Source organism: Muscardinus avellanarius (genome assembly GCF_963383645.1).
Source record: "Muscardinus avellanarius genome assembly, chromosome: 18".
NCBI lineage: Eukaryota > Metazoa > Chordata > Mammalia > Rodentia > Gliridae > Muscardinus > Muscardinus avellanarius.
The window spans coordinates 6,121,624-6,147,169 of record NC_137804.1 but is presented as its reverse complement, the minus strand read 5'-3'; the positions used below and the strand labels follow the sequence as shown (position 1 = coordinate 6,147,169).

General features: G+C 54.7%; 1 protein-coding gene across 1 annotated transcript in view; it reads left to right on the top strand.

Moving 5' to 3' along the window:
• The window catches only part of CCDC13 (coiled-coil domain containing 13), a gene marked incomplete at both ends in the record, with an annotated part of 33,607 nt that continues 8,061 nt past the window's right edge, over positions 1-25,546 (top strand). Inside the window, 12 exons of the mRNA XM_080715222.1 lie at positions 1-233; positions 1,090-1,238; positions 3,787-3,929; positions 5,501-5,590; positions 6,308-6,424; positions 7,472-7,576; positions 14,344-14,505; positions 16,561-16,737; positions 18,206-18,412; positions 20,803-20,942; positions 21,721-21,804; positions 24,342-24,464. Coding sequence (XP_080571348.1) covers positions 1-233; positions 1,090-1,238; positions 3,787-3,929; positions 5,501-5,590; positions 6,308-6,424; positions 7,472-7,576; positions 14,344-14,505; positions 16,561-16,737; positions 18,206-18,412; positions 20,803-20,942; positions 21,721-21,804; positions 24,342-24,464 — 1,730 coding nt within the window. The remainder of the gene's footprint in view (positions 234-1,089; positions 1,239-3,786; positions 3,930-5,500; positions 5,591-6,307; positions 6,425-7,471; positions 7,577-14,343; positions 14,506-16,560; positions 16,738-18,205; positions 18,413-20,802; positions 20,943-21,720; positions 21,805-24,341; positions 24,465-25,546) is intronic.

Here is a 25,546-nt window from a genome sequence, read left to right as displayed (position 1 = left end):
ATGGCAGCCGACGAGGGCTCGCAGGACACGCTGCGCCTCCAGTTCCAGGCGATGCAGGAGCTGCAGCACCGAAGGCTGCAGCAGCAGATGGAGAAGCGGAGGCAAAAGGAGCTGAGCCTCAAAAACGAGGCCGAGGAGCAGAAGGAGCCCCCGGAAATCCCCCTGGAGATCCCCGACGGCCTCGCCTTCCTGCAGACAGACCAGCAGAACCTGAGGAACATCTTTGAGCAGCGGTAAATGCAAGTGGGACCTCTGCAGGGGGCCGAGGAGAGAGTGCAGACAGGTACAGGGTCGCCGCCACGCACGGTGCACACCCAGCTTGAGAGGCTGAGACAGCAGGTTGCAGGCTGGAGAGGGGACTGGGCAATTAGCAAGACCCTGGTTCAAACCAAAAAAATGAAAGGGGCTGGGAGTGTGGCTTGCAGGTAAAACATCAAAATTAAGTAAGTAACAGTCACTCTTGGTCACTCAGATCTGAGAGTTGTGTTAAAGTCCGCTCATCTAAGCTGGGCGTGGTGGCCACACTTGCAATCCCAGGATGATCGCAGGTTCCTGGCCAGCCTCAGCTACTTAGGGAGGCCCTCTGCAACTTAGTGAGACTCTATTTCAAAATAAAGAATAAGCCGGGCGTGGTGGCGCACACTTGTGATCTCAGCATTCAGGAGGCTGAAACCTGAGGATCGCGGTTCGCGGACAGCCTCGGCTACTTAGTGAGGCCCTCTGCAACTCAGTGAGACCCGGTTTCAAAATAAAGAATAAAAAGTAGGGCAGAGGGTATATCTTGGAGGTCGAATGCCCCTGGGTTCCATCCCCAGACCTGCAAAATAAATAAATAAGAAAGAAAGAAAGAAAGAAAGAAGAAAGAAAGAAAACAAAATCGGGCTGGGGTATTGCTCAGAGGTGTAGAATGCTTCTAGGTTCCATCCTCAGTACTGAAAAAAAAAAGTCTGTTCTTTAACATCCGCTTCCTATTTGCTAAAATCTAGTTCTTATTGCCACCTAGTGCCCCATCCAGGAGCTACAAGCGGGGACCAGGGAGGGACCCGGCTCCCGGCCCCTGAGGAGTGGTAACTCTCCCTTGCCTCGCAGGGTGCTTGAGGACGAGATCCAGCAGCTTCGGGACGAGCTCAGGGAGACGGCCGACGAGAACGGGCGCCTGTACAAGCTGCTGAAGGAAAGGGACTTTGAAATCAAGCACCTCAGGAAGAAAATAGAAGACGACAGGCTTGCCTTCACAGGTAGCCCTCTCCTCCGCAGTGCCCGTCCCCAAGGCCCGCGGTGTGGCTGGCCGCAGACCGGTCAGTCGGTTAAAGAGCAAGAGGGTCCGGGCGCGGTGGCGCACGCTTGTCATCCCAGCACTCGGGAGGCTGAGACAGGAGGATCGTGGTTCACAGCCAGCCTCAGCTGCTGAGTGAGGCCCTTCGCAACTCAGTGAGACCCTGTTTCAAAATAAAGAATAAAAAAATAGGGCTGGGGGGTGTTGCTCGGAGAGAGAATGCCCCTGCGCTCCATCCCCAGTACCACAAATAAATAAATAAATATTTAAAAATCAAGAAGAGCATGGTGTCCTAAAGGCCCTTGCTAGCCTGGTGCACCTCCCTCTGTTCTTCAAGCCTCTCTCTCTCTCTGAAGACAGGCTGTGTGTGCTGAGGGCAGACACAGGAGTCAGGCCCTAATGGCAGCCTGCACTTTTGCAGCACTGTAGAGAAGCAGATGGGCTCCAGGGGGCGCAGGAGACCCACCTGCATCCTATGGCCCGAGAGGTGGGACCTGCCTGCCCCCAGTGCGCCCTCTGCCACACAGGCCAGTTCTGAGATTACAAACCTGTTCTGGCCTCCTCTGATGGCAGCCAGGCGCCTCCTGAAGACCACGTGAATCCAGCCTAGTCCTCGGAAGTCACCGTTGCTGACGTCCAGCCTCAGGTTTGGGGGAGAAAAGCCCAGCCGGCTAGCGGTGTTCATGTTTTTAACCAAGCCACAAACCGCAGGCTGCTGACAGCTGTTTTCCTTGGCCTGGATTTTTAGGGATCGCTTTAGTGGTTACAGAATACATACTCACCTCTTTACAGTCTACTTGCAATTCATGTTTTACCACTTCCAGGGGAAGGTAGAAAGTTCACCCACTGTATAGGTCCCTCTCCCCTCCCTGCTTACATATCGCAGCTTTTGCCCGTGTTATCTCTCTTTTTACTGGAAATCCCATCAATGTTACAGTTTTTGTTTGCAACCATCATACATATTTTAAAGAACTTAAGGAGACAGGAGGAGCCTCCTCCTAATAGACATTAGCATTCGCGAGTTTGCCCGATTATCAGGAGGGCACAGCTCCGAGAGGAGGACTGGCGTGGAGACGGGAGCGGGAGGCAGTAGTGAGAGGAGGATTCCCCTTCCTGGGCCCTCCCTCCTGCTCTTGGGGCTAACGGGGGCTCCCCCGGCCTCTTTCTAAGGGCTACTTCCCAGGACTTGTGCTGCTTCTGAGCCTGGGCAGGACACTCACCCTGGGTCATGTGCACTTCTAGACCTGGCTTCCCCGCCCTGTGCTTGCTGCCTGGAACTTGCAGGGCCTCGGGCAGCTGCTGCACACATTCTGTAGGGTTCTTGGTTGTGCTCAGTGAGGAGGTGGAGAAGAGCGTGCGTGCCCATCTTAATGAGAACCAGACCCTCTTTAACTGCGCGTCTGGACGACACTCTCCTTCCCAGTGAGCTTCGCCTTCTCTTTCTTCTTTTCTTCTTCTTTTCCTCCTTCTCCTCCCCCTCCTCCCCCCCTCCTCTTCCTCTTCCTCCTCCTCCTCCTCCTCTTCCTCCTCCTCCTCTTCCTCCTCTTCCTCTTCTTCCTCCTCTTCCTCCTCCTCTTCCTCTTCCTCCTCATCCTCCTCCTCTTCCTCCTCCTCCTCCTCCTCTTCCTCTTCTTCCTCCTCCTCCTCTTCCTCTTCTTCCTCCTCCTCCTCTTCCTCCTCCTCCTCCTCCTCCTCCTCCTCCTCCTCCTCCTCCTTCTATACTGGGAATTGATCCCAGGGGCATTCTACATCTCTATAATTGAGCTATATCCCCAGCCTTTTATTATTTTTTATAATTTTTATAATATTTTTTGGTGAGACAGGGTCTTACCAAATTTCCAAGGCTATCCTCAAATTTGCACTCCTACCTTAGTCTGCCATACTGCTGGAATTACAGGCATAGGTACCACGCCTGGCCCGGTGATCTTTCAGTACCCCTCCCTCTGTTGTTACCTGCTAAAATAGCCAGGAGCCACGCGTGCCCGATGCTGGGTGGTGCGAGTCTCCCTCCAGACACTCCCGGGCCCCCAGGCTGTGCCAACTCTTCTCTGGATGGTCCTTGCCGCCTTCGGTCAGTGTAAGGCTCTGAGGGCAGCTCCTCAGGATTCCCTGCTCACAGCCCCCGCCCAGGCCTGCACTGCTGGCTGGGTGAAGGTGACCTCCAGGCTATACTCCTAGACCTATTTTATATTTTATTTGGAAACAGGGTCTAAGTAAGTAACAGCCTAAGTAGCTGAGGCTGGCATTGAACCTGTACGATCCTCCTGTCTCACCCTCCGAAGCGCTGGGATTACAAGTGTGCACCAAAATGCCCAGCTGTTATTGTTTTGTTTTGTTTTTTTAAACAGGGTCTCGCTGAGTTGCAAAGGGCCTCACTAAGTAGCTGAGGCTGTCTGCCAACCGCGATCCTCCGGTCTCAGCCTCCCAAATGCTGGGATTACAAGTGTGCACCTCCACGCCCGGCTCTAGACCCATGTTTCCAATTGATCTCACAGTTTCTTTCATTTTAGGGACTTCTGGTGTGGCTGGAGATGTGGTCGCCACCAAAATCGTCGAGCTGTCCAAAAAGAACCGGGTGCTGATGGCTGAGTCAGAGGGTGCAAAAACCAGGGCGAAGCAGCTGACCAATCGCGTCCAGGAGCTGGAGCGGGAGGTGAGGCCCTCCATGCTTCTTCTTGTGTGGGAGGGGAACGGGGGTCTTCTAGCACCCAGGCCATTCCTCCAGAGAGGGTGCATTGGGTTCCCTGGAGATCGTGTGGGCCAGTGTTTGCAATGAGTTCTGCAGTCTGTCATATCCAGAGAAGGCAAAGGGCGCAGGTCGCCACAAGGCAGCCTGGCAGGGGCCTGAGGGAACAGACCTGCATGGAGGCCGATGCTTAGAATAGGGCCCAGCATGGCCGGGCATGGTGACGCACACTTGTAATCCCCGCGCTTAGGAGGCGGAGACAGGAGGATTGCACAGGATCGAAGCCAGTCTCGCTGGCTTAAGAGACCCTGTTTCCAAATAAAAAAGTATAAAATAGGTCTGGGAGTGTAACCCGGAGGTAGAAGGGTTTCCAGGAGCCCCAGTACCACTGAAAAAAAAAAAATAGGGCCTGCCTTGTAGTAAACATAAGGTAAACATTTGTTAAAGACAGGCACAAAGGCCCTCGCTGCATCCTGTTGAAGGCGCAGTCCAAGGGCCTGGTCCCCTGGGGGTTAGAATGGCTCCGTGGGCTGTGAGGAAGCTTCGCAGCTTTTCCCAAGGCTGTGAGAGGCTGAGAGGCCTTCTCAGGTCCTGGCCTACAGGATGGTGCTGCGCTGCGTCCGGTTCCACGGCCCTCGGGGATCCAGTGGTCACTGTGCTTGGCCTGGAATGCAAGCTTCTATATTCTATAACTTGTTCTTTTGAGGACCTTTGGGGGTTCTTTGCCAGGCCCTGGGGGAGCAGGTAGGGAGCAGCCTCGGCAGGCGTGGCCACTGGCCTGGGGGCAGCCCAGGTGTGCACCATGACAGAGGGCAGGAGGGCGGCACCTGCCAGGGAGCACTGGGGGTAAGGGGGTGTGTCTCAAGCACCCAGGGAGGGAGAGGAGGGATGGACTGGGGTGGGGGGAGCAGCCCCCACGCAGAGGGGTCAGCTCAGAAGAGAGGCGCAGGGCGGGCCCCACACTGTCAGACAGGGCACGCCTTTGCGTGAAGAACCAGCAAGGAATCGTGCAGGGGTCAGTCGCCCGGCTCTCTGCAGGAGTGGCAGGCATCTCTGCGTCTCTGCCCTGTGGCCTCCCTGGAGACCTGACCGCCACGGTTCCTCATCCCTACCTCCTCCCGGCCAGGACGGCAGGAGACAGGCAAGGGCGGTGGCGTTATTATTTATTAAGCCATCAGTGAATCACTGGGCTGCGCTTGCCGAGTGATGGGGAGTGGGCAATCAGTTGACCTTTTGCTACGCGGGACGTCTAAAGGAGCGATTCTTGCATCAAAGGTCCTAAAGTGGGGTCGGGCGTGGTAGCACACACTTGTAATCCCAGCATTCAGGAGGCTGAGACAGGAGGATTGTGGCTCACAAACGGCCTCAGCTACTTAGCGAGGCCCTCTGCAACTTAGTGAGACCCTGTTTCAAAATAAAGAATATAAAATAGGGCTGGGGTGTAGCTCAGAGGTAGAATGCCCCTGGGTTCTGTCCCCCCCCAAAAAAGATCCTAAAGTGGGCTGAAAGAAATATTAAGTGTGAGGTTTGCATTTCAGCTGCAGACGGCCCTGGCCAGGCTGCCAGCCAGGGGGATCGCCGACACCGGAGCCAAGCCATCCAGGGTCCATTCGGGGGACAGATCCGCGGTATGAATTCTCTTCTGGGCCAGGTTAGAGTTAGGGCTAGCCATCAGCACCACGTTCCAGTGCCCACCATAGCAGCCTCCTTGGAGCAGCTGCCGGGCAGTGCCCAGCTGTGGCCTGAGGCCAGGGCATCTCCACAGAGGACTGGCGGCTCAATCGCTGATTCACTTCCCAGAGAGGGAGGAGGAGGAGGGGCTGGGGCTGCGGAGCCCTGGAGCCCCAGGACCAGCAGGGAAGGCCTGGTCCCAGGACAGGGAGCCCAGCACTGCCCAGCGAGCCCTGTCACCCAGGGGTGGTTCAGACTGTGAGGGGAGCCCCAGACCCTCAGAGTCCAAGTGCTTTAGAGGTGGCCCAGACTGCAGACTGAGCCACAGGCCCTGGAGTGCCACCGACACAGAAACATGGGGGCTGGGGAGCAGCGGGGCTACGCCTCGCTGGGATGGGGATAGGAGCTTGTGTACCAAGCCAGTGCACAAACCATCAGTGCACAAAGACAGGAGGAATGCAGGTTCAAGGCCAGCCTCAGCAACTCAGTGAGGCCCTCAGCAACTTGGGGAGACCCTGTTTCAAAATAAAAAATTTAAAGGGCTAGGGGTATAGGTAGAATGTCCCTGGGCTCAATCCCCAGTACCAAAAAGGAAAAAGAAAAAACCAACAGGCTCTCTGAATATTCTTAGCATCCAGGCCATGTGGTTGCTTCTCCCTGCCCTTCCCCTCCAGCTGGAGAGCCCAGAGGTGAAGGGCCTGAAGGACAGGCTGGCAGCCGCCGGCCTGAGGATGAGCGAGCTGCGTAACCAGGCCCAGGCCGTGAAGCAGGAGCTCCGGATGGCCCAGAAGGTCTTGCTGCGCATGGGCGGGGCCTCTCGCGGGCTGGGCTGAGCTGTGGTGGGTTCTGTTCTGGGCTCGGGCTTGCTCTGGGGTGAGCACTACTGTTCGGCACTGTCCCTTCGGGCAGGTGGGTCCCGGGCTCCCCTGAGCCCTGGACTGAGGCTGACAGCCCCATCCACACAGGGAGCATCTTGAAGGCCTCCCCTGTTCCCTGTACCCTGGGCTGCCACTGAGTAAGCCCCCTCTGCCTCCGAAGCCCGCCAAGACCTGCCGCCTGCACTCTCTGTCGACTAGAAAATGTGCAGGTGGTTTGTGCATTAAATTCCCCCTTTCAAAGGAGAATGCTCGGGCAGGAGGCACAGGCCCAGCGGCCCAGCTGGTTAGGTATTTGTTTTTATTTACATAGTGAACTCTCTGGCATTTGTCTTCCCGGCTGGAACCACTGGGGCCAGCCAAGATTTCCCAAACAACCCTATTGTGAAAACAAGCGACAGAGACCTGGATGGAGTTTCCTGCCGGGGCTTCGGAGGCTGGGGCTCCCAGGCTGCAGCCTGCAGGGAGGCCTGGGCGCGGCGCTGCAGGAGCCTCAGAGTGGACCCTGCTCGAAGCCCAGCATCCTCACGAGCCACGCCGTACCCTCCTCCTGGCGGCGCTCAGATGGCCACTTGGCAGCCATGGGCAGAGGACCGGGCCCTGGGCAGAGTGCTTACCTAGCCATCCAGGCCTCCCCATTCTAACAGAGGGCGAAGGGGGTAAGGACGCAGGTGCTGGTCACCTCGGTGGCCCATTTCCTGCCAAGTGTGTCGAGAGCAAGGAGGCCTCTCTAGCCCCTGCCAGCTCCCTGGCTGCTCTAAGCGTCACCAAGAAATGTTGGCAATGACTGCTCTCCCAGGAGGAGCTGAATTTAGAGGAGGCCCGTGCACCTTGGAGGCTCTGCTCTGGGTGTGAGGGAGGGCCCCTGGAGCCCCGCACGCCCAACATAGCCCCGCCTATGCAGCAGCCCCAAGCCCACAGCGCCAGGCACCCGGTCATGCTGAACACCCGGCCTCGTTTCAGGTCTTGGCCAGTGAGGTCGGGGAAGACGTGAACATTCAGCAGCTCCTGTCCTGTCCGGGCACCTGGAGAGGGAGAGCTCAACAGATCCTTGTTCTGCAGAGCAAGGTGAGTGTGGGGCAGGGTGAGCACGCAGCGCCCCCAAGGCCTGCGCGCCTGCCGCAGAGCGCTGTGCCGGGCGGCCGTGCAGGACCGAGGCGGCGGCCGACTTGGGTTTGCTATTTAACCAACGAGCACTCCTGCCGTGCCAGGCGCGGGCGCTGACAAATGCCTTCGTTTTGAGGATCCCGTCTCCCGGCATGTTTTGCCGGGTGCGTGCAAGGCGGCGTGGCTATTGTCAGCATAGGCCTTTTCAAGTTCCGCGCAGATGCTTGCTGACATTTTAAAGTTTTCATTACCCAATTAAAAATTTAAAAAAAAAACTTTGCTCTGGCAGCTCCCTCTTTGTTTCCAAATGTTTGGGAACAGACCAAAAGAGGCCGGCCCAGACCAGGGCTCCAGAGCCTGGCTGCTGGACTCAGGGCCCATGCGCCCGGTCCTCCTTCCCGGGCCTCGGACCTCCTCTGTGTAAGGCGAGCTGCAGCGGCACCCACCCTGCAGGGCTCCAGGATATGGGCTGGGTCAGAGTGTGCAGCGCTCAGCAGGGCGGCCAGAGAGCTGCGCCAGGGCATCTGGGCTTCTCTCTCCTTTTTGCCTTGAGACCCAAAAGCTCCCAAGAAGGTGTGGGGTTTCCTGTTTGCCAAGCACAAAGCTTACAGGGTCACAGTTGGTGGCTTTTACTTATTTTCAAGGTCTCCTCTGAGATCCTTGAAGCTCACAGGAAGGGGAAAAAAATCTCCCCCTCAAAAAAAAAAAAAAGCTGTATCTGATAGGCAGGCATGGTGGCACATGCCTGTAATTTTAGTACTTGGGAGGCTGAGATAGGAGGGTCCAGGTTTGATGACAGCCTCAGCAACTTAGTGAAACTCTCAGCAAACTAGCAAGACCCTGTTTCAAACACAAAACTAATAAAAAGGGCGGGGGGTTTGCTTGAAGGTAAATGCCCTTGTTGAGTTTAATCCCCAGTGCTAAACAAACACACAACACCTGAAAACTGTGGCTGGTGATGCAGGCGTGGCTCTGGGATCCCAGAACCCCGAGTGTGAGTCTGGCCTCTGTCACTGTCCCCCCCGGGGTGTTGCCCTGGGCAAATCACTTCATTCCTGAGCCTTGTTCTCTATAAAGTGGAGCTGAGGGCTGGCGGTGGTAGCACACTCCTGTGATCCCAGTACTTGGGAGGCTGAGACAAGAGGATGCCAGGTTCCAGGCCAGCCTCAGCAACTTAGTGAGACCTGGTTTCAAAATAAGAAATAAAATAGAGCCGGGCATGGTAGCGCACGCTTGTAATCCCCGTGCTTGGGAGGCAGAGACAGGAGGATCGCGCAGGTTTGAAGCCAGCCGCGCTGGCTTAAGAGACCCTGTTTGCAAATAAAATAGTATAAAATAGGTCTGGGAGTGTAGCCCGGAGGTAGAAGGGTTTCCAGGAACCCCAGTACCACCAAAAAATAAAAATAAAATAAAAAATAAAATAGAGATGATAATGAAGGGTAGGAGACTAGCCCCTCAACCCAAATAACGAAGGACTCAAAGAGATGTAAAATCAAGCAGGGTTTATTGTGCTGCAGCTCTTTCCCGGCAAGCCAGGGGTCAAAACCCAGACATCACTCACCAGTCACCTCACAGGGGATTATAGGCTACCAGAGAGTGGCCCTGGCCAAGCCGCAGCCCCTTTAGTAGGCGAGGGAGTTCGGTAGAGGGTTGACCCCGAGCTCCCTGAGGGCTCTGAATTTATAGCCAGTGTAGGAGGTGGTTGCATCAGAATGGGGGGTGGCTACATACGTCAGAGCCCGCCAAGAATAGGCTACATCCAATTAGAAAACTTTGTAAACAGGTACAGCCAATAATTTTTTATTTATTTATTTTTTTATTTTTGGTGGTACTGGGGTTCCTGGAAGCCCTTCTACCTCCGGGCTACACTCCCAGACCTATTTTTACATTTTTATTTGGAAACAGGGTCTCCTAAGCCTGCGCGCGCGCCTGGCTTCGAACCCGCGCGATCCTCCTGTCTCTGCCTCCCAAGCGCGGGGATCACAAGCGTGCGCCACCACGCCTGGCTCAGCCAATAATTTTAAAAACAAGCACACACACACTAGAATCACAGCAAATGGTTTTACAGGACAGCCTTTCTACATCACCGCCCACCAAGGCATGTCTCTCTCTCTTAGGCTCGGTTACTGTGGTAACCTTTAGCTTGACCCATGAACGCCAGGTGTTTTCTTAAAGATAAGACTGTAGCGGGCTTCGAACTCACTTCCAAGAAGAGTAGCTTTACTCTCTAAACCACTCTATAATATTTTTAAAATATTTCAAACTTTAAAGAAACATCAAAACAAGAATCTCAAAAGACAAATCTAACCTTACGATAATTTCTAACAGCAAACCAGGTTTTTAGATTAAAACAACTTTTAGCATTAAAGCTTTTAGCATTAAAGCAAATGGGGCCTAAGCAGGATTACAGAAGCAAGGACCTGAGCAAGCAGTTACGAAAGCAGGAACTCACACATTTTTACCTGGACCTAATTCTATATTCGCAAGCAGGTTTACAGAAGCCAAAAGCAAGCAGATCACTTAGTAAGATAGGAACTTGTCAGTCAACTCAAATCCTGCCAGTCACTTCCTTCTATATGTAATTACCATCACTCTCAGCCTTATTCTGTCTTAAGTATAACTCTTTATGCTATCACCTTATTTTATGTCCTTAGCTCTGTGTCCTAATCTCTATGTCTTAATTCTAAGTCCTATTAGACCCTATGTTCTACTTTCTTATTCCTAATAGGGGAAAGGGCTTCCTTAGCTAAAACCTCATGCTGAGGGGGAAACTCTATTCATCGCCCCCCCTACAATAATACTCTCCTCATATGGTTGTTATGCCATTAGTTGAAATACTGTTTGTAAGACGCCCAGCACAATGCCTGACCCTAATATGCACTCCACATGTGAACTATTACTATTGTCATCTAGTCGTACCTTAGATTATTTATTTATTTATTTATTTATTTATTGAGGTACTGGGGATGGAACCCAGGAGCATTCTACCTCCAAGTTACATCCCCCAGCCCTATTTTTATTCTTTATTTTGAAGCAGGGTCTCACTGAGTTGCAGAGGGCCTAAGTGGCTGAGGCTGGCCACGAACCTGCGATCCGCCTGTCTCGACCTCCCAAGTACTGGGATTACAAGCATGCTTCACCACGCCCGGCTGTATGTTAGGTATTATAAAGCAACACTGCTCTTTGATGCTTAAATGGGGTTGCCAAGGAGCGCCACACGAGGGCAGTGATCTGGGCTTTGGAGGCCTCTGCCCTTGGCCAGCCACCCTGGGAAACCCCACCTCCTTCCCAGCTCTGGTTCACCCGCTCCCTTCCATAGACTGGCGTGTAAACGTGGGAACCAATTTTATTTTTATTGGTGCACTGTATTCATACATCGTAATGGGGTAAAAAACTTGTGTAGACATACATGCACAAATCGCCCAGTTAGCCCCTCCCCAATCTCCACCCCATTGCCTCCCCCTCCCTCCTTCCCATGCTTGGCTTAGTGGTTGACATCTAATATCATAGCAGTTTATCCAAAATTAACAATGATAATCTCACATAACAGATTCCTTTGTCTGATATCAAGCTTTTGATCACTTAGAGATAACATTTCAATATTTCTTTTTGTTTTCTTTCTTACCAGAGGATATTTTTTTCCTTTTTTTAAGGTGAAACTAACATACATTTATTTATTTATTTATTTTTCAGAAAAAATCTATCCTAACATGAAATATGAACTCTAAATACCCAAAACAATCTCAAAAAAGAACAAAGCTAGAAGATGTACATTTTCTGATTTCAAACCTTATAAAGCTACAATAATTGAAACAGTATAGTACTGCTATAAAGGCAGATATATAAACCAGTGGAGTAAAATAAAAAGCCTAGAAATAAATTCTTCCATATATGGTCAAGTTATTTTTGACAAGGTTTCCAAGAACATTTGGTGAAGGAAATAATAATCTTTTCACTAAATATTGTTGAAAAATAATAATTACATGAAAAAGAATAAAATTGGACCCTTACCTAACACCATATACAAATATTAACTCAAAATAGATAAAAGACTTAAATGTAAATCTTAAGACTATAAACTTTTAGAAGAAAACCAGGGTCATAAAACTTCACAACACTGAAACTGACAGTGATTTCTTGGATATGATTTCAAAGGCACAGGCAACAAAAGAATAAATAAACTTAATTAAAAAATTAAAAAATATTATACATCCAAAGACAATGTAAACAGAGTTAAAAGTTATAGAATGGGATAAAATATTTCCAAATGCTATATCTGAAGGTATATTAATATTCCAAATAGAAATCCTAAAAATTAGCAACAATAAAAGCAAACAATACAATTTAGAAATAGGTAAGAGACTAAAATAAATAATGAATCTCCACAGATAATCAATCTTAGTTGTCTGCTGGATGGAAAATCTTGTTTCTCTGGTTCTCATGTGTGTTACCTATTTCTTCTTTGTAGTTAATCTCTTTGAGTATTTTCTCTAGCGCTGGTTTTGAAGACATAAATTCCGTCAGTTTCTGTTTGTCGTGGAAGCTTCTTATTTTCCCATCTACTTTGGTAGATAGTTTTGCTGGGTAGGAAATTTTTGGCTGGAAGTTGTTTTCTTTCAGAGTTTGGAATATGTTACTCCAAGCCCTTCTGGCTCTCATGACTTGGTTTGGGAAGTCTGGAGTGATTCTAATTGGTTTGCCTCTGAATGTCACTTGGCCCTTTGCTTTTGTTGCATTTAAGATTCTCTGCTTGGCTTCCACATTGGTCATTTTGATAATTATGTGGCGTGGGGATCCTCTTTTCAAATCCTGTCTAAAGGGAGTTCTATAAGTTTCCTGGACCTGTGTATCGACCTCTTGTTCTATGTATGGAAATTTTTCTGCTATTACTTCCTTGAAGAGATTATTGATCCCTTTGGTTTCACCTTCTTTTCCCCCCTCTATTCCAATTATTCTTAGGTTAACTCTCTTAAAATGGGCCCATATTTCTTCAATGTCAGATTCCTGCTGTCTGATTTTTTTTTCTAAGTTATAAATTATGCATTCATTTTTGGAGTGATCATCTTCTAGGACCGAGATTCTATTCTCCATGTAGTCTAATCGATTGTTTATACTTGAGTTGATGCCTTTACCTCAATGATTGCTTCCTTTATTTCTTTTAGACTCTCTAAATTCTTTTCGAAGTTTCTGTATTATTTCTACAGTTATATTCCTGATTTGATCTTCTGGAGATCTCTGAATTTCTGTGTTATCAGGTTCTGATATTATGGGTTTGTGGGCATTCATTGCTCTATTGTTGTTCCTTTTCCCATGATTTCAGAATTTTGTGCCTTCCCTGGGTCACTCCGACTTCACTTAGGGTGCTCTATATCTTGACTCTGTGGTAATCTCAGCCACCACTATCTCCAAGGAGATTATCAAAGCTGCACAAGTCCCTGGGAGTGCAGTACAGGGATTTCTCCTTTAGGGGCTGCAATTTTACTCATGGTTATTGTGCGGGCTGATCAGGAGCTGTCACGGGTTACAGTGAACTCGCTGTCACTGCTGGCAATATGGCGCCGCTGCCACGCCCTCGGCCATGAAGCTGGCGCTGCTGGCAATATGGCACCGCTGCCACACCCTCGGCCATGAGGCTGGCATATTTCTTTTCTGGTTTTGAGCTCCATTCTGAGTCTCTGGGAGGCATGATGAGCTTGGCCACTGGGAATTTTAGATGTTCTTTGCGCTGAAAGAACTGCTGAATTACATCCGAATGATCTGCAGCTGCTCACTTCATCTCCTTGTTTACCTTTCCTCTCTGGAGCCTGGTCTGTGAGGGAAGAGGTGCCAGTGCGGCTCCGCCGCTGCATTACAGGCTTGATTTCTTTTCTGGTCTCTGGTTGTTCTTCTAGTCTTTTTTTTCTCTGTCCATTGTGTTTACATTTTTTATTTCTCCGTTGCTAGTGTTTTCTGGCTATGGAAAGCACTGATTTTGTGGCAATAGAGATTGAGTTTTAGCAGGACTCGTAAACGCTGCTTTTCTCGGTCGCCATCTTCCCGGAAGTTCGGGAACCAGTTTTAAAAGGACCCTGGGTGCTGCCTGCTTGGACCCTGGGTGACAAGGGCATACATCGACCTGCCTCTGCTAAGAGCCCTGTGTGCCAGGCGCTGAACCATCTCCAGTTTCTCAAAGTGGCCTAATCCTAAAACTCAGCCGTAGAATTGGTTAAATGCAGATTCCCGGGCTCCCTGCAGCTCTGACTTGGTCTGCACTAGGTCCCAAGGTTGGTCATTCCAAGAGGGCTCAGGGAGGCTAACCAGGCTCCTCGGCAACAGGATACAGAGTATAGCCATGGGCGCCTTTTTCAGACAGGGAACTGGACTGCAGAGACGTTAAGTGACCTCTCTCCGCCCCCAAGTCCTGCCTCCGCCTCCCCAGGAGCCCACCTGCCTTCCGTGGTCCGGGTGTCTGCCTCTTCTCCCAGCTTGCTAGGGCCACACGCACCTCTGCTCCTCCGCCTCCAGCAGCCCCTGGAGGGCGGTGACTTTCCTCACCTGAAAGTGTGCCTCTTCTGAGCATCCCTCTGTTTTGCTCGAGGTACCAACTCACATCATCCCACCCCGGCCGCTCCTCTGGGTCTCCGACAACCATGTGGTTCCATCTTCAGCCTCGCGGGGTCTCCCCCTAGCCTCGGAGCGCTGGGATGGAGACTACAGAGGAGCTAGAGCACGGGGTTTTACACCCTCAGGTCCGAGAGCTCGAGAAGCAGTTGGGACAGGCCCAGAGCAGGCCTGCGGGCCCCGCCAGTGATGAGCTGTCTGTCCACCCAGACTCCAGGAAGCTGTCGGCGCAGGAGAGGAACCTGCTGAGGATCCGCAACCTGGAAAAGGAGAAGCAGGAGGGTTGGGAGGTGAGCATGCGCAGAGGACACCCACCCCACCCCACCCCCACCGCCGGGCGGTGGGCGGCACCTGCAGGACTTGCGCTTGCGCGCTGAGCCCTGGCTCCCCTCCGTGCGCGGTTCTCAACTCCCCAGCGCCAGCTGCCTGGCTGGGGCCTCACCCAGGGCCCATTTACCAAAACTCGGGCAGCCCCAGCCCAGCCATTTCGGAGGTCCTGTTCCTGAAGCTTTATTGCGGGAGGGCCACGGTTCCAAAGGGGGGTAAGGTTAGATGGAGGTCCAGGCTGAAGAGAGCGAGGCGCAGGCCCGCATCCCTGCTGCCTCCCACGGCTGGGCCCGGCGCTGGGACGCCAGCTCTGCCAGGTCAAGGCCAGAGGCAGCTCATGGCCCGTGTAAGCCAAGAGGCCAGAAGTGGCTCCCCTCAGGCACAGCGGGTCCAGGACTCCGGGGCCGCCTTCCCCAGGGTTGGCTTTACTCTGTTCCGAGGGACTCCCTGATGGCCCCAGACAAAGGGCTGAGCTTTCCTGTCGCTCCTATAGAGTCCCAGAGCTGAGCGTCCCGGCCCAGCGTGGGTCAGGTGACCATTCCTGAGCCATCACTGCAGCTGGGGATGCAAGGCGCTTTACTGGCTGAGCTTCAGATACCAGCTCCAGGGCTGGGCAAGGAGCTGGTCTCCCCACATGTGGGCGGAGGGTAGTGAGTAGTAGGGACTCTTCAAAAAGAGTAGCCAAGGAAGTAGAGGAGGTGGTGGCAGTCCCTCCAGTGGCCCCCATAACCCCCACAGCGTCTGTCCTGAGCCGGAGGTCTTTTTGGGGGGCTTGCATTGAACACCATGGCTCTCTCCACGCTCTAGACCATCATGGGTGCGGAGGGGACTGGAGAGGGGGCGGGGTGGGGTGGGGCCTATGCCAGCCAGTGGCTTTGCCTTCCATCCTAAAGGCAGTGGAGAATCACCAAAGGTTTGGGGTTGGGAAGGCACATGATCAGCCCTGCATTTTTTAAAGGTCTTAGGTTGGGAGTAGGTGGGCTGGAGCAGGTGTTGGGGGTGCAACAACAGCCTGCTTGGCCGTGACCAAGGACCGGCGCCGGGAAAGTAAGGGGAAGGGCTGGAGGCCTGGGCGCGCAGGGTGGCTTCTAGTGCTCTTTGAGTGGCAGCCTGGGGAGGAGTAGGAAGAGCTGAGAAGGAATCCAGCAGTATAGCCGGGGGCCTGGAGACTGGAGAAGTTCTCCGGCCTCTCCAGCCCTCCTCCCTCCACGAGCGTTCAGGACAACACCCCCAGACTGCACCTGGCCTTGTTAGCTACAGACAGAACTCTCCTTCTGCGCAGCAGTCCTTGGCCCCTCTGGTTCCTTCATGCCTAAGTGTGCCCTGAGGCTCCTGTCGGGTCTGCATTGTTGTAGGTGCTGGGGTTACAGAGAACCAAGCCGGCCCCCGGGAGCTGGCGTCCCAGAAAGAAAGGTGGACATTGTCAAGAAGTGACAAGTGGGGGCAGGGAGCTGGACGCGGATCCGGGAAGCCTCCAGGAAGGAGACAGTGGAGAGGAGGGGAGAGCCAGGTCTGGGGCCGCCAGAGCTGCAGGGCTGAGCTCTCTCCATACAGAAGAGCTGAAACTAAAGTTCTTTAGCTGGGCGTGGTGGCGCACGCTTGTCATCCCAGCATTCGGGAGGCTGAGACAGGAGGATCGTGGTTCGCAGACAGCCTCAGCTACTTAGTGAGGCCCTCTGCAACTCAGTGAGACCCTGTTTCCAAATAAAGAAAAAAAATTAGGGCTGGGGATGTAGCCCAGAGGTAGAATGCCCCTGGGTTCGATCCCCAGTACAGCAAAAAAAAAAAAAAAAAAAAAAAAGTTCTTCTCTGTTCAGCTGGGGCGCGGCATCTCTCTAGGGGGTCTCCTTCCCCAGGCCTTAGAGCCGGTGTTTCCGGGCAGAGGAGGTCGTGCCATCTTCCACGCACGCCACCAGGCAGCCTGACATCCCCAGCCTTCAGCCAGCGCCTCCTTCACCTGCGGCCTCCCAGGAAGGCCCGCCAGGCACCACTGCCCTGCCCTGGCTTTCTAATCACAGAAGCTGATGGGCGAGCGGGACGCCCTCCGGAGAGAACTGGAGGAGCTGAGAAAGAAGTCTGAGGGCGTCAGGGCTCGGAACAAGGTGCTGTCAAGCGAGGTGAAGACCCTCAGGGACCAGATCGGGACCCTGGCGGAGAAGGGCAGGCATGACGACGAGCTCATCGACGCCCTCATGGTACGCCCCAGCTGCCTCCCAGAGCCTGGAGCCCAGAGCCCTGCCACACAGGAGGCCAGGTCACCTCCCCTCGATGGCCCCAGAGCTCCTCAGAGGGGCCGCCGCGGGCACACAGAGGGCAGGAGGCTGGCAGTGTCATCAGGCCCCGAAGGAGAAGGGAGCAGAGGGAGGAAGAATGGCTCACGCCCTGGGACGGATGGGGCAGCTGGGACAGGGCTGGTGTGGGGCCTCGCCTGCAGGACACTAGGTCTCAGGCACACATCACAGCCCCTTGCCACAGATGGCAAGCCAGGACCCTTCCACCGGGCTCCTCTGACTGTAAAACTGTCCATGGTGGGCAAGACCACTTTCCTGACCCCACAGCCTGGGCTTCTCTCTCTGGGCGCTGAGGTGCCCTAGGGTTTGGGGCTAGATGTCATCACTGCCTGGGCAGAGGTTATGCCTGGCTGGACTGGGGGGCTTGGGGCGGCTGGGCTGGTCCACAGGCAGGCATCACACGGGGCTTGAGCAGGGCACAGAAAGTGGAGACAAGGGCTGCCACACCCACATCCCACCTCACTGTGTGCCCCTGGGCCTGCTGCATCCCGTCCCTGAGCCTCAGCAGCCAGTTTTTGAAATAAGGAACGGGCAGGACATCCTGTGAGGCCCTGCGTGGCCCTGTCCTTTATCACTGAAGACAGCATCCGGAGGCCGCAGCTGGGCACTGTCCGTCCACCAGCAGCGTGCCCTTGGGTCCCCTGGGCCTCCGTTTTCTCCTCTGCAAGGCGAGGATGACAGCCCACACCTGTTCCAAATCACTGATGTCCTTCCTGTCCCTGCAGACAGGAAGCTTCTGCCTCCGTCCCCGGTCTCTGGGGGGAGGGGGCTTTTCAGGGCTGCAGCCCCAGCCAGGTGCAGCCTACAGACGTGTTCTCTGATTCTGATGGGGCTAGGCTTTCTTTCATTTTTTCTCAGTACTGGAGATGGAAGCCAGGCGCATTCTACCTGCGAGCTAACCCCAGCGCTATTTTTAATTAATTAATTAATTTATTTATTTATTTATTGAAACAGGGTCTCACTGAGTTGCAAAGGGCCTCACTAAATAGCAGCTGAGGTTGTCTGGGAACCACCATCCTCCTGTCTCAGCCTCCCAGATGCTGGGATTACCAGCATGCGCCACCACGCCCAGCTTCAGGCTTTCTTTTTACCCCAGTATTTGCCCCACTGGCGGAGAAGCCACACTGGAGCTGCTGTTAGAGAAGGAATTTGAGGATGGAGAAGGGCGTGCTCCCGCCTGCCTGGTTCACTGAGGACCAGCAGAGGATGCGATCCTTCTTCTCACCAGCTGTCCCGCTCTTAGGTTCTTTGTGGCTCGGGGAATGAGGGGGTCCCCAGGTAGAGAAGCAGTCTCCAGGCCCTTCCCTGCCCAGAGAAGCCCAGCTGAGCCTCCCCTAACCACCCCTCCCACACGCCACACGCCCCCCGCCAGGTCCAGCTCAAGCAGCTACAGGAGATTCTGGGCAACCTGAATCTACAGGAGGAGAAGATGCGCGTGTCCCAGCACCACCTGGACCAGAAGCTCAACAGCGAGGCCCAGCGCAGCAGCAGCCTGGTGGCCCAGCTGCAGGCCATGGTGGCTGAGCGGGAGGCCAAGGTGCGGCAGCTGGAACTGGAGCTCGGGCAGCTCAGCGTGCAGGTGAGCGGGCTCCGGCCCGGCGGGTCCGTCCATCTAGATAAACCTCGGCCCTTTCTGCTGCTTTCCCCTGGCCCAGCTCAGGCCGCCGTGGCCTCCAGGCTTTGCTTGGCCACCTGCTTCCACCTGGGTCCCTGTCTTATTCCATACACACACGCTGTCCTCTCTAAAACACACACCCAGTTGTGTCCTTGTTCTGCATAAAAGCTGTCCACAGCTTCCTGTGGCCCTCAAGGACCCAGGCTCCTCCTATCTGCTCACCCTCTTCCATCCCATGTGGCCCTCAGCCTCATGATCCCTGATGGCGGCTGCAATCCCAGCCATGATGTGCTCATTCCTGTCTGCGGGCTGGTGGACGGAAGCCACGTCTCTTCATCTAGACTCCAGGGCACCTGTGGCCTGCCCCCCACACATGCCGCCTGCCATCTCTTACCCGTTCCCCTACATTCCACCGCACAGATACTGCTTAGCTCCTTTCACTCGGCTGGTTTTGTTACTGTGACCCACGTACCTGACAAGCACAACTCAGAGAAGGAAAGATGTACTGGTACCTCCGGGTTCAGGAGTTTCAGAGGTCATTGCTTGACGGCTGACTCCCAAGTGGGCACCAGGGTGACAGAGCTTCAGGGGACAGTGGCAAAAAGCAGAGACAGAGACAGCCCATCCAGGAAAGACTGTCCCGGCCCTGGCCCCAGGGATTCGGCCCTCCAGCCAAGCCCATCTCAACTGTGGCTTCCCTGTCTAACTCAGGAGGTTCTGGGGGACATTATTTTTTGTGGTACTGGGGATGAACCCTGGGGCATTCTACCTCCAAGGTACACCCCTGGCCTTATTTTTTATTTTTTATTTTTTATTTTAAAACAGAGTCTCACTGAGTTGGAAAGGGCCTCATTAAAGAGTTGATCTGTCCACAAACCGGGATCCTCCTGTCTCAGCCTCCCAAATGCTGGGATGACAAGTGTGCGCTACCACGCCTGGCTTGGTGGATATTTTAAGCACACACCACCACCACTGCTGGCACTGGCCAGCTTTCTGCCTACTCCGGGGCTGCGCTGTACTGGGCATGCACCTTCCTCTTCCTCCTAGCTGCCTCTGCCCTCGGGCTTCCCTTCCAGAATCTCCTGTCCTGAGCTCCTCTGGGAAGCCCGGGTGCTCCGGGCACTCACCTAGCTCCATGCAGCCCACTGACTCTTTCTCACGCAGGGTTTGGGGTTCTAGCCTCATCTGTGGGTTAATCCATTGGTGGGTTAATAATTTGAATGGAGTGCTGGGTGTGGTGGTGCACTCTTTGTAATCCCAGCATTCGGGAGGCTGAGACAGGAGAATTATGGTTCGGGGACGGCCTAAGCTACTTAATGAGGCCCTTTGCAACTCAATGAGACCCTGTTTCAAAATTAAGAATATAGCTGGGTGTGGTGGCGCACGCTTGTAATCCCAGCACTTGGGAGGCTAAGACAGGAGGATCACGCAGGTTCAAAGCCAGCCTCAGCTACTTAGTGAGGCTCTCAGCAATTTAGTGAGACCCTGTTTCCAAACAAAATATAAAATAGGTCTGGGAGTGTAGCTTGGAGGTAGAAAGCCCCTGGGTTCCATCACCAGTAACACACACACACACACAGAGAATAAAAATAGGGCTGGGTGTATAACTCACAGGTAGAATGTCCCTGGGTTATATCCCCAGTACTGCAAAAAAACAAAAAAACAAACAACAACAACAAAAATAGAGGACAGACTCTACCTGAGAGGCCGCCAGCCGGCTGGGGGCCAAGCATGACCCACCAGATGAATTGTCACATGTGTCTGGGGCTAAGATCCTGCCAAATTATTAGGAGTTTCTCCCAATCAAGCCGTCCACTCCTTGGCAGTGGCCGACCTGCTGAGGACCTGCTGGTGCTCCTGCTTCCCCCAGACCCCACTGGGTGTCAGGGAGAAGACAGGGTAGGTGAGGGGAGGGGCTAGGGATCCCAGCCTCCTCCAGCCCACCAGCCCTGGCCATGGCCCTTCCAGCCTCCCTGGCTCCCGGAATCTGGTAGGTTCAGGTTCAGCTGACGGAGGCCGTGGGCTCGGTTCCAGGTGGCACCTGTCCAGGTGTGGGCGGGGCTGCTGGGAGGAGTGTGCCGATTGGCAGGTGCCAGTCTCCAGCCCCCAAACGCGCGCCACGTAGCTTCCTTTGGGCAGCCCCCGGCCCAGTCGCTGTCCACACACCATGTGGCTCTGTCCTGAAGAGAAGTATTATTAGACATCATTGTCATGCGGCCAGTGTCCACCCAGCAGGCTCGTTGCGCTCCTGAAAAGAAGCTCTTTCATGTCCCTGGAAGCCCGAGTCGCCCCGCGCTCCCCTCCAGGCCTCTGCGCCAGAGCCCCTGAGCAGCGCACCCACCTCTGCCCTACAGTACCTTCAAAATAAAGGAGTGGACGAGGAGGCCCGTGAGCCCGAGGCCAGCCCCGCCCACACCAGGTTCCTGCAGGACCAGGGCCAGGCCAGGTCTCCAGCCTCCGCCGGCGACCACATTGGCAGGCTTGGCTCTTCTCGGTAAGAAGCGGACCTGACGGAGGGGTTGGCGAGCAAGGGACTAGGTTTTCAGAAGCTCAGTTGCTTCCTGCTGGGGAGCCACGGGCGCCATTTGAAGATGGCTGGGCTGCTGTCCTTTCACCGCAAAGGCCTCTCCTGTGCTTCGCTCTGTGTGTGCAGGTAGGAGCCAGCGAGGCCCCAGCCTTGTTCCTGCAAAAGCACACTGGCCGCAGCTCCCCGTAACACCTGCCTGAGCTGGCCTCAGAGCACATCTGCTCCCAGGACTCAGACCCATTGGTCGGACTGTTCAAGGCCATGGTGTCTCCTGATGCCATTCCATTTTGAACAAGCAAGAATTGTGCAGAGGCCAGGCGTGGTGGCACACACTTGTAATCCCAACATTTGGGGGCTGAGACAGGATCATGGTTCACGGACAGCCTCAGCTACTACTTAGTGAGGCCTTTTGCAACTTAATAAGACCCTGTTTCAAAATAAAGAATGAAAAAAATAGGGCTGGGGTGTAGCTTGGGGGTAGACAGCCCCTGGGTTTCATTCCCAGTACTAAAAAAAAACCAAAAGAATAAAAAATGGGGCTGGGGTGTAGCTTGGAGGTAGACTGCCCCTGGGTTCCACCCCAGTACCAAATATATATGTATGTAGTGGAAAGAGGGGCAGCAAGTCCACGGGCTGGCAGGCCAGCACTGGTCAGCTCAGTAGGCTGCGGGGATCCCTCTGGCCCTACTCTCCATCATGGGTGGGAGGCCCAGCCCCGCATTGATGGCCTCCTCTGCCTTGGCAGCTCTGTGACCAGCCTGGGCCACACACTGGTGGAATCTGCTCTCACGAGGCCCTCCCTGCCCAGTCCCCACGGAACCTCACCCAGGTAGGAGCCCAGGGCCCGAACCAGGGCCTTCCCATTCCCCACTGCTCAGTCGGCATTCTCACTCCCTTAAAAGGAAGAGACACAGCCGGGCATGGTGGCGCATGTGTGTAATCCCAGCATTCTGGAGGCTGTAACAGGAGGATCATGGTTCACGGACAGCCTAAGCTACTTAGGCCCTTTGCAACTCAGTGAGACCCTGTTTCAAAATACAGAATAAAAAAGGGCTGAGGGTGTAGCTTGGAGGTAGAGTGCCCCTGGGTTCCATCCCCAGTACCAAAAAAAAAAAAAAAAAAAAGAGCCAGGCAAAGTCCAGGGAGTCCTCTAAGGTCACAGAAGGACAAGGATGCACAGTATCAGGAAGTCCGGGTCTGGAGGCAGCTCAGAACCCAAGGAGCCCCCGGCCCTGCACACACGCCTTCCAGCCACCAGGGGGTTAGCACGAGCCACCTTCCCCTTCCGGGCCTTCTGCTCCCTGAGCAAAGTCTCTAGGGGAGAATCTCACCTCCTTTGAGTTCCCACTTCAGTCCCCTCTGTTCCTGGCCCTATCTTTGTTGATAGATCAACCCTGAGGACTTAAATGGGCCCTTTGTTCTTGGTGCCAGCGCATAGACAGAGGATGGCTTTGTCCTGTCTCTGAGCCCTGCCCCCGCCCACCAGAGCCGTGCTCCTGCTGTGGCACAGCCCACCCCTCTGAGCCCTGCCCCCACCCACCAGAGCCGTGCTCCTGCTGTGGCACAGCCCACCCCTCTGCAGGTCAGTTCAGGATCCGGGCAAAACAGAGTGGGCTCGAGCCGGGCGGTAGGCGCACGCTTATAATCCCAGCATTCAGGAGGCTGAGACAGAAGGATCGCGGTTCACAGCTAGCCTCGGCTCCTTAGTGAGGCCCTTTGCAACTCAGTGAGACCCTGTTTCAAAATGAAGAAAAAATAGGGCTGGGGGTGTAGCTCGGAGGTAGAATGCCCCTGGGTTCCATTCCCAGTACTGAAAAAAAAAAAAAAAAAAACCACAAACCCTGAGAACCTGAGTGGGCTCAGTCTACTTCTCTGTGTGGCTCTGACAAGCTGGTCTTCTCTCTCGTGCCTGGGACACTTCCCGCCTGACACTTGCCAGCACAGAGACCAGAGGCCAGTCCAGCCCCACAGAGGCCCCGCCCCGAGGGCTGGGGTCTCCAGAGCACCAGGGGCAGGACTGATGGTGACCCGCAGAGTAGAGGGCTTCCTACAGGCAGGCACTGCCCCTCACGTCCAGGCACATGGCAGGAGCCAGGGGATGGACCCAGTGGTCCCTCAGAGTCCCCTCCGCACCTCTGGCTGGGCCGCTGCACTGGGCAGGGACACGGGAGCCATGTGCTCCTTGGTGGTCCAGTGCTGATTGTCCCACCCCGTTCCTCCATGACACACAGCCATGCGTGTGCCCTGCCCTCACGGAGCTGATGGTCCATCCTGTGTGAAAGGGCAGGAGGTCACAGGGCAGGAGCGATCCTGAGAGCGTGCTGATAGGGCCGGCCGGGGAGGGGACCCTGTGGGGCGCTGGGGAGAGGGCAGAGCGAGGGGTCAGCCTGCCTTCCCCCGCCTCCTGCTCACATTCAGAAGTCACAGAGGTGACCAGAGGACTTCCTAAACCATGGCGCACACATGGGGTCCTGCAGGGTGAACACAGCTTCTGTGTTTCTAACTAGCTGCCAGGTCACGCCGGGGCCACCGATCCAGAGATTGACCAGGCCTCGAGCGCAGGCCTGAGAGTGTTTTCCGGAGTCAATGCACAAGGGCCCGGGGTCCTCAGAGCCATCTCGGCCAGCCCCTCAGTGCTCAGAGAAAGGGCGAGCGGCCTGCCCAGAACCACAGAGCGGGTCAGCTTCCAGATTCACGTGCCTGGTCAGCCTCGGTGCCGCCCACCTCCGCCGCCCTCCCGAGCCAGCATTGCCTGGGGGAGCAGACCCAGGGCCACCCAGGGTCACACTGGGAAAGAGGGCCCAGTAGAGAGCGGCGTGGGTTCACCTCGGGCCTGGCACAGCCAATAGGTCAGGTGGGCAGGCAGGCCCAGCAGAGGGCAGCATGGACTCACCTTGGGCCTGGCATGGCCGACAGGTTGGACAGGCAGGCGGGCCCAGCGATAAGGGGCTAAGCAGCAAAGGCCCGAGGATGCTCACCGAGGCACGAAGCCAAGTGTCCAGGCCCCAGGAAAGTGGGCTGGGCTCGGGGCCGAGCCAGGAGACGCAGACGGGCCGGCAGGGCCAGAGAGATTGGGGCTGCCTGACATGGGCCAGACCCAGAGGCTGCACAGGTACCCTGCCCCCCCCCAGGCCCCCAAGAGCCAGCTTCCACAGCAGCCAGACTGATCCCAGACCCCACAGGGATTGTGTGGACAAAGTCCTAGCTGTGAGGTGAGGCCCAGACTTCAGCAGGACCAGGAGCCCTGCAGCGGCCCCTGCTCTCCACGGATTCCGGGGATCGCTTGGTGCCTCCAGTCCCCCTCAGCACAGGCTAAGAGTATGGCTTCAGACTTCAGATGACCTCTGCCCTCACCCCTGGTCCCAGGTTCGCGGACTCCCCAGAACAAAAAAGCTGGCAGGCACAGGTGGCGGAGGTCAAGGCCCTCTGGCAGGCCGCGGAGGTGGAGCGTGACCGGCTCGCCGAGTTTGTCAACGTCCTGCAGAAACGGTAACACCCCGGCACCCAGGCACGCGCTCTTGGTCCCACATGGGGTGGGGCCTGGGCCCACCTCCCTGAGAGCTCGGCTCCCATAGGGCTGGACCAGGGCATCCCCAGCCACAACTCGCATGCCCACCCAAGTGCCCCGTGGCCTGGGGGCCGTTTGCCCACAACCCTGCCCCACATGCACACAGCAGGGCTGGCTCATGGCAGGTGGACGCGAGGTTGGGAATCTTGGGACAGACACTCTGGAGCAGTCAAACTGGCCAAATCAATTCAGCAGTCATTAAAACCTAAGAAAGACAGGCCTGGCTTCGGACCTGGTGCTGTTGGAGGCTGGGTGGGAAGAAGCCGCAGGCTAAGCTGGGCGTGGTGGCACATGCTGTGATCCCAGCACTTGGAGGCTGAGGCAGGAGGATTGTGATTCAAGGCCAGCCTCAGCTACTTAGGCCCTCCGCAACTCAGTGTGACCCTGTTTCAAAATAAAGAATAAAGCCGGGCGTGGTGGCCCACGCTTGTAATCCCCACACTTGGGAGGCGGAGACAGGAGGATCGCGCAGGTTCGAAGCCAGCCTCAGCTGGCTTAGGAGACCCCGTTTCCAAATAAAAAAAAGTATAAAAATGGGTCTGGGAGTGTAGCCTGGAGGCAGAAGGGCTTCCAGGAACCCCAGTACCAACAACAAAATAAAGAAAGAAAGAATAACAAAATAGGGCCAGGGGTGTAGCTTGGAGGTAGAATGCCCCTGAGTTCTATCCCAAGCACCTCAAAAAAAAAAAAAAAAAAAAAAAGAAAAGAAAAGAAAAGAAAACTAGAAGACGCCGGCTAGAGAGACAGGTGCGTCTGGAATTACAGAGCTGGAGAGCACCGCTCACAGGGGGAGCTGAGGCTTCTCTGGGGAGCAACAGACCCAGCAGCACAGTTTCCCCCAGAGGGTTGTTGACAGACTTCCACTCAAACAAATCAGTGTTTCTTGTTCGAGTGACCCTTTTGGCAAGAACTGCAGGTGCTCAGGCCAGCGGCCCGGCCATGTGACCTCCACGCTGAAGAGGATAAAGGACGCCATTGAGCCTCTGTCCTTGCAGGCCTATCG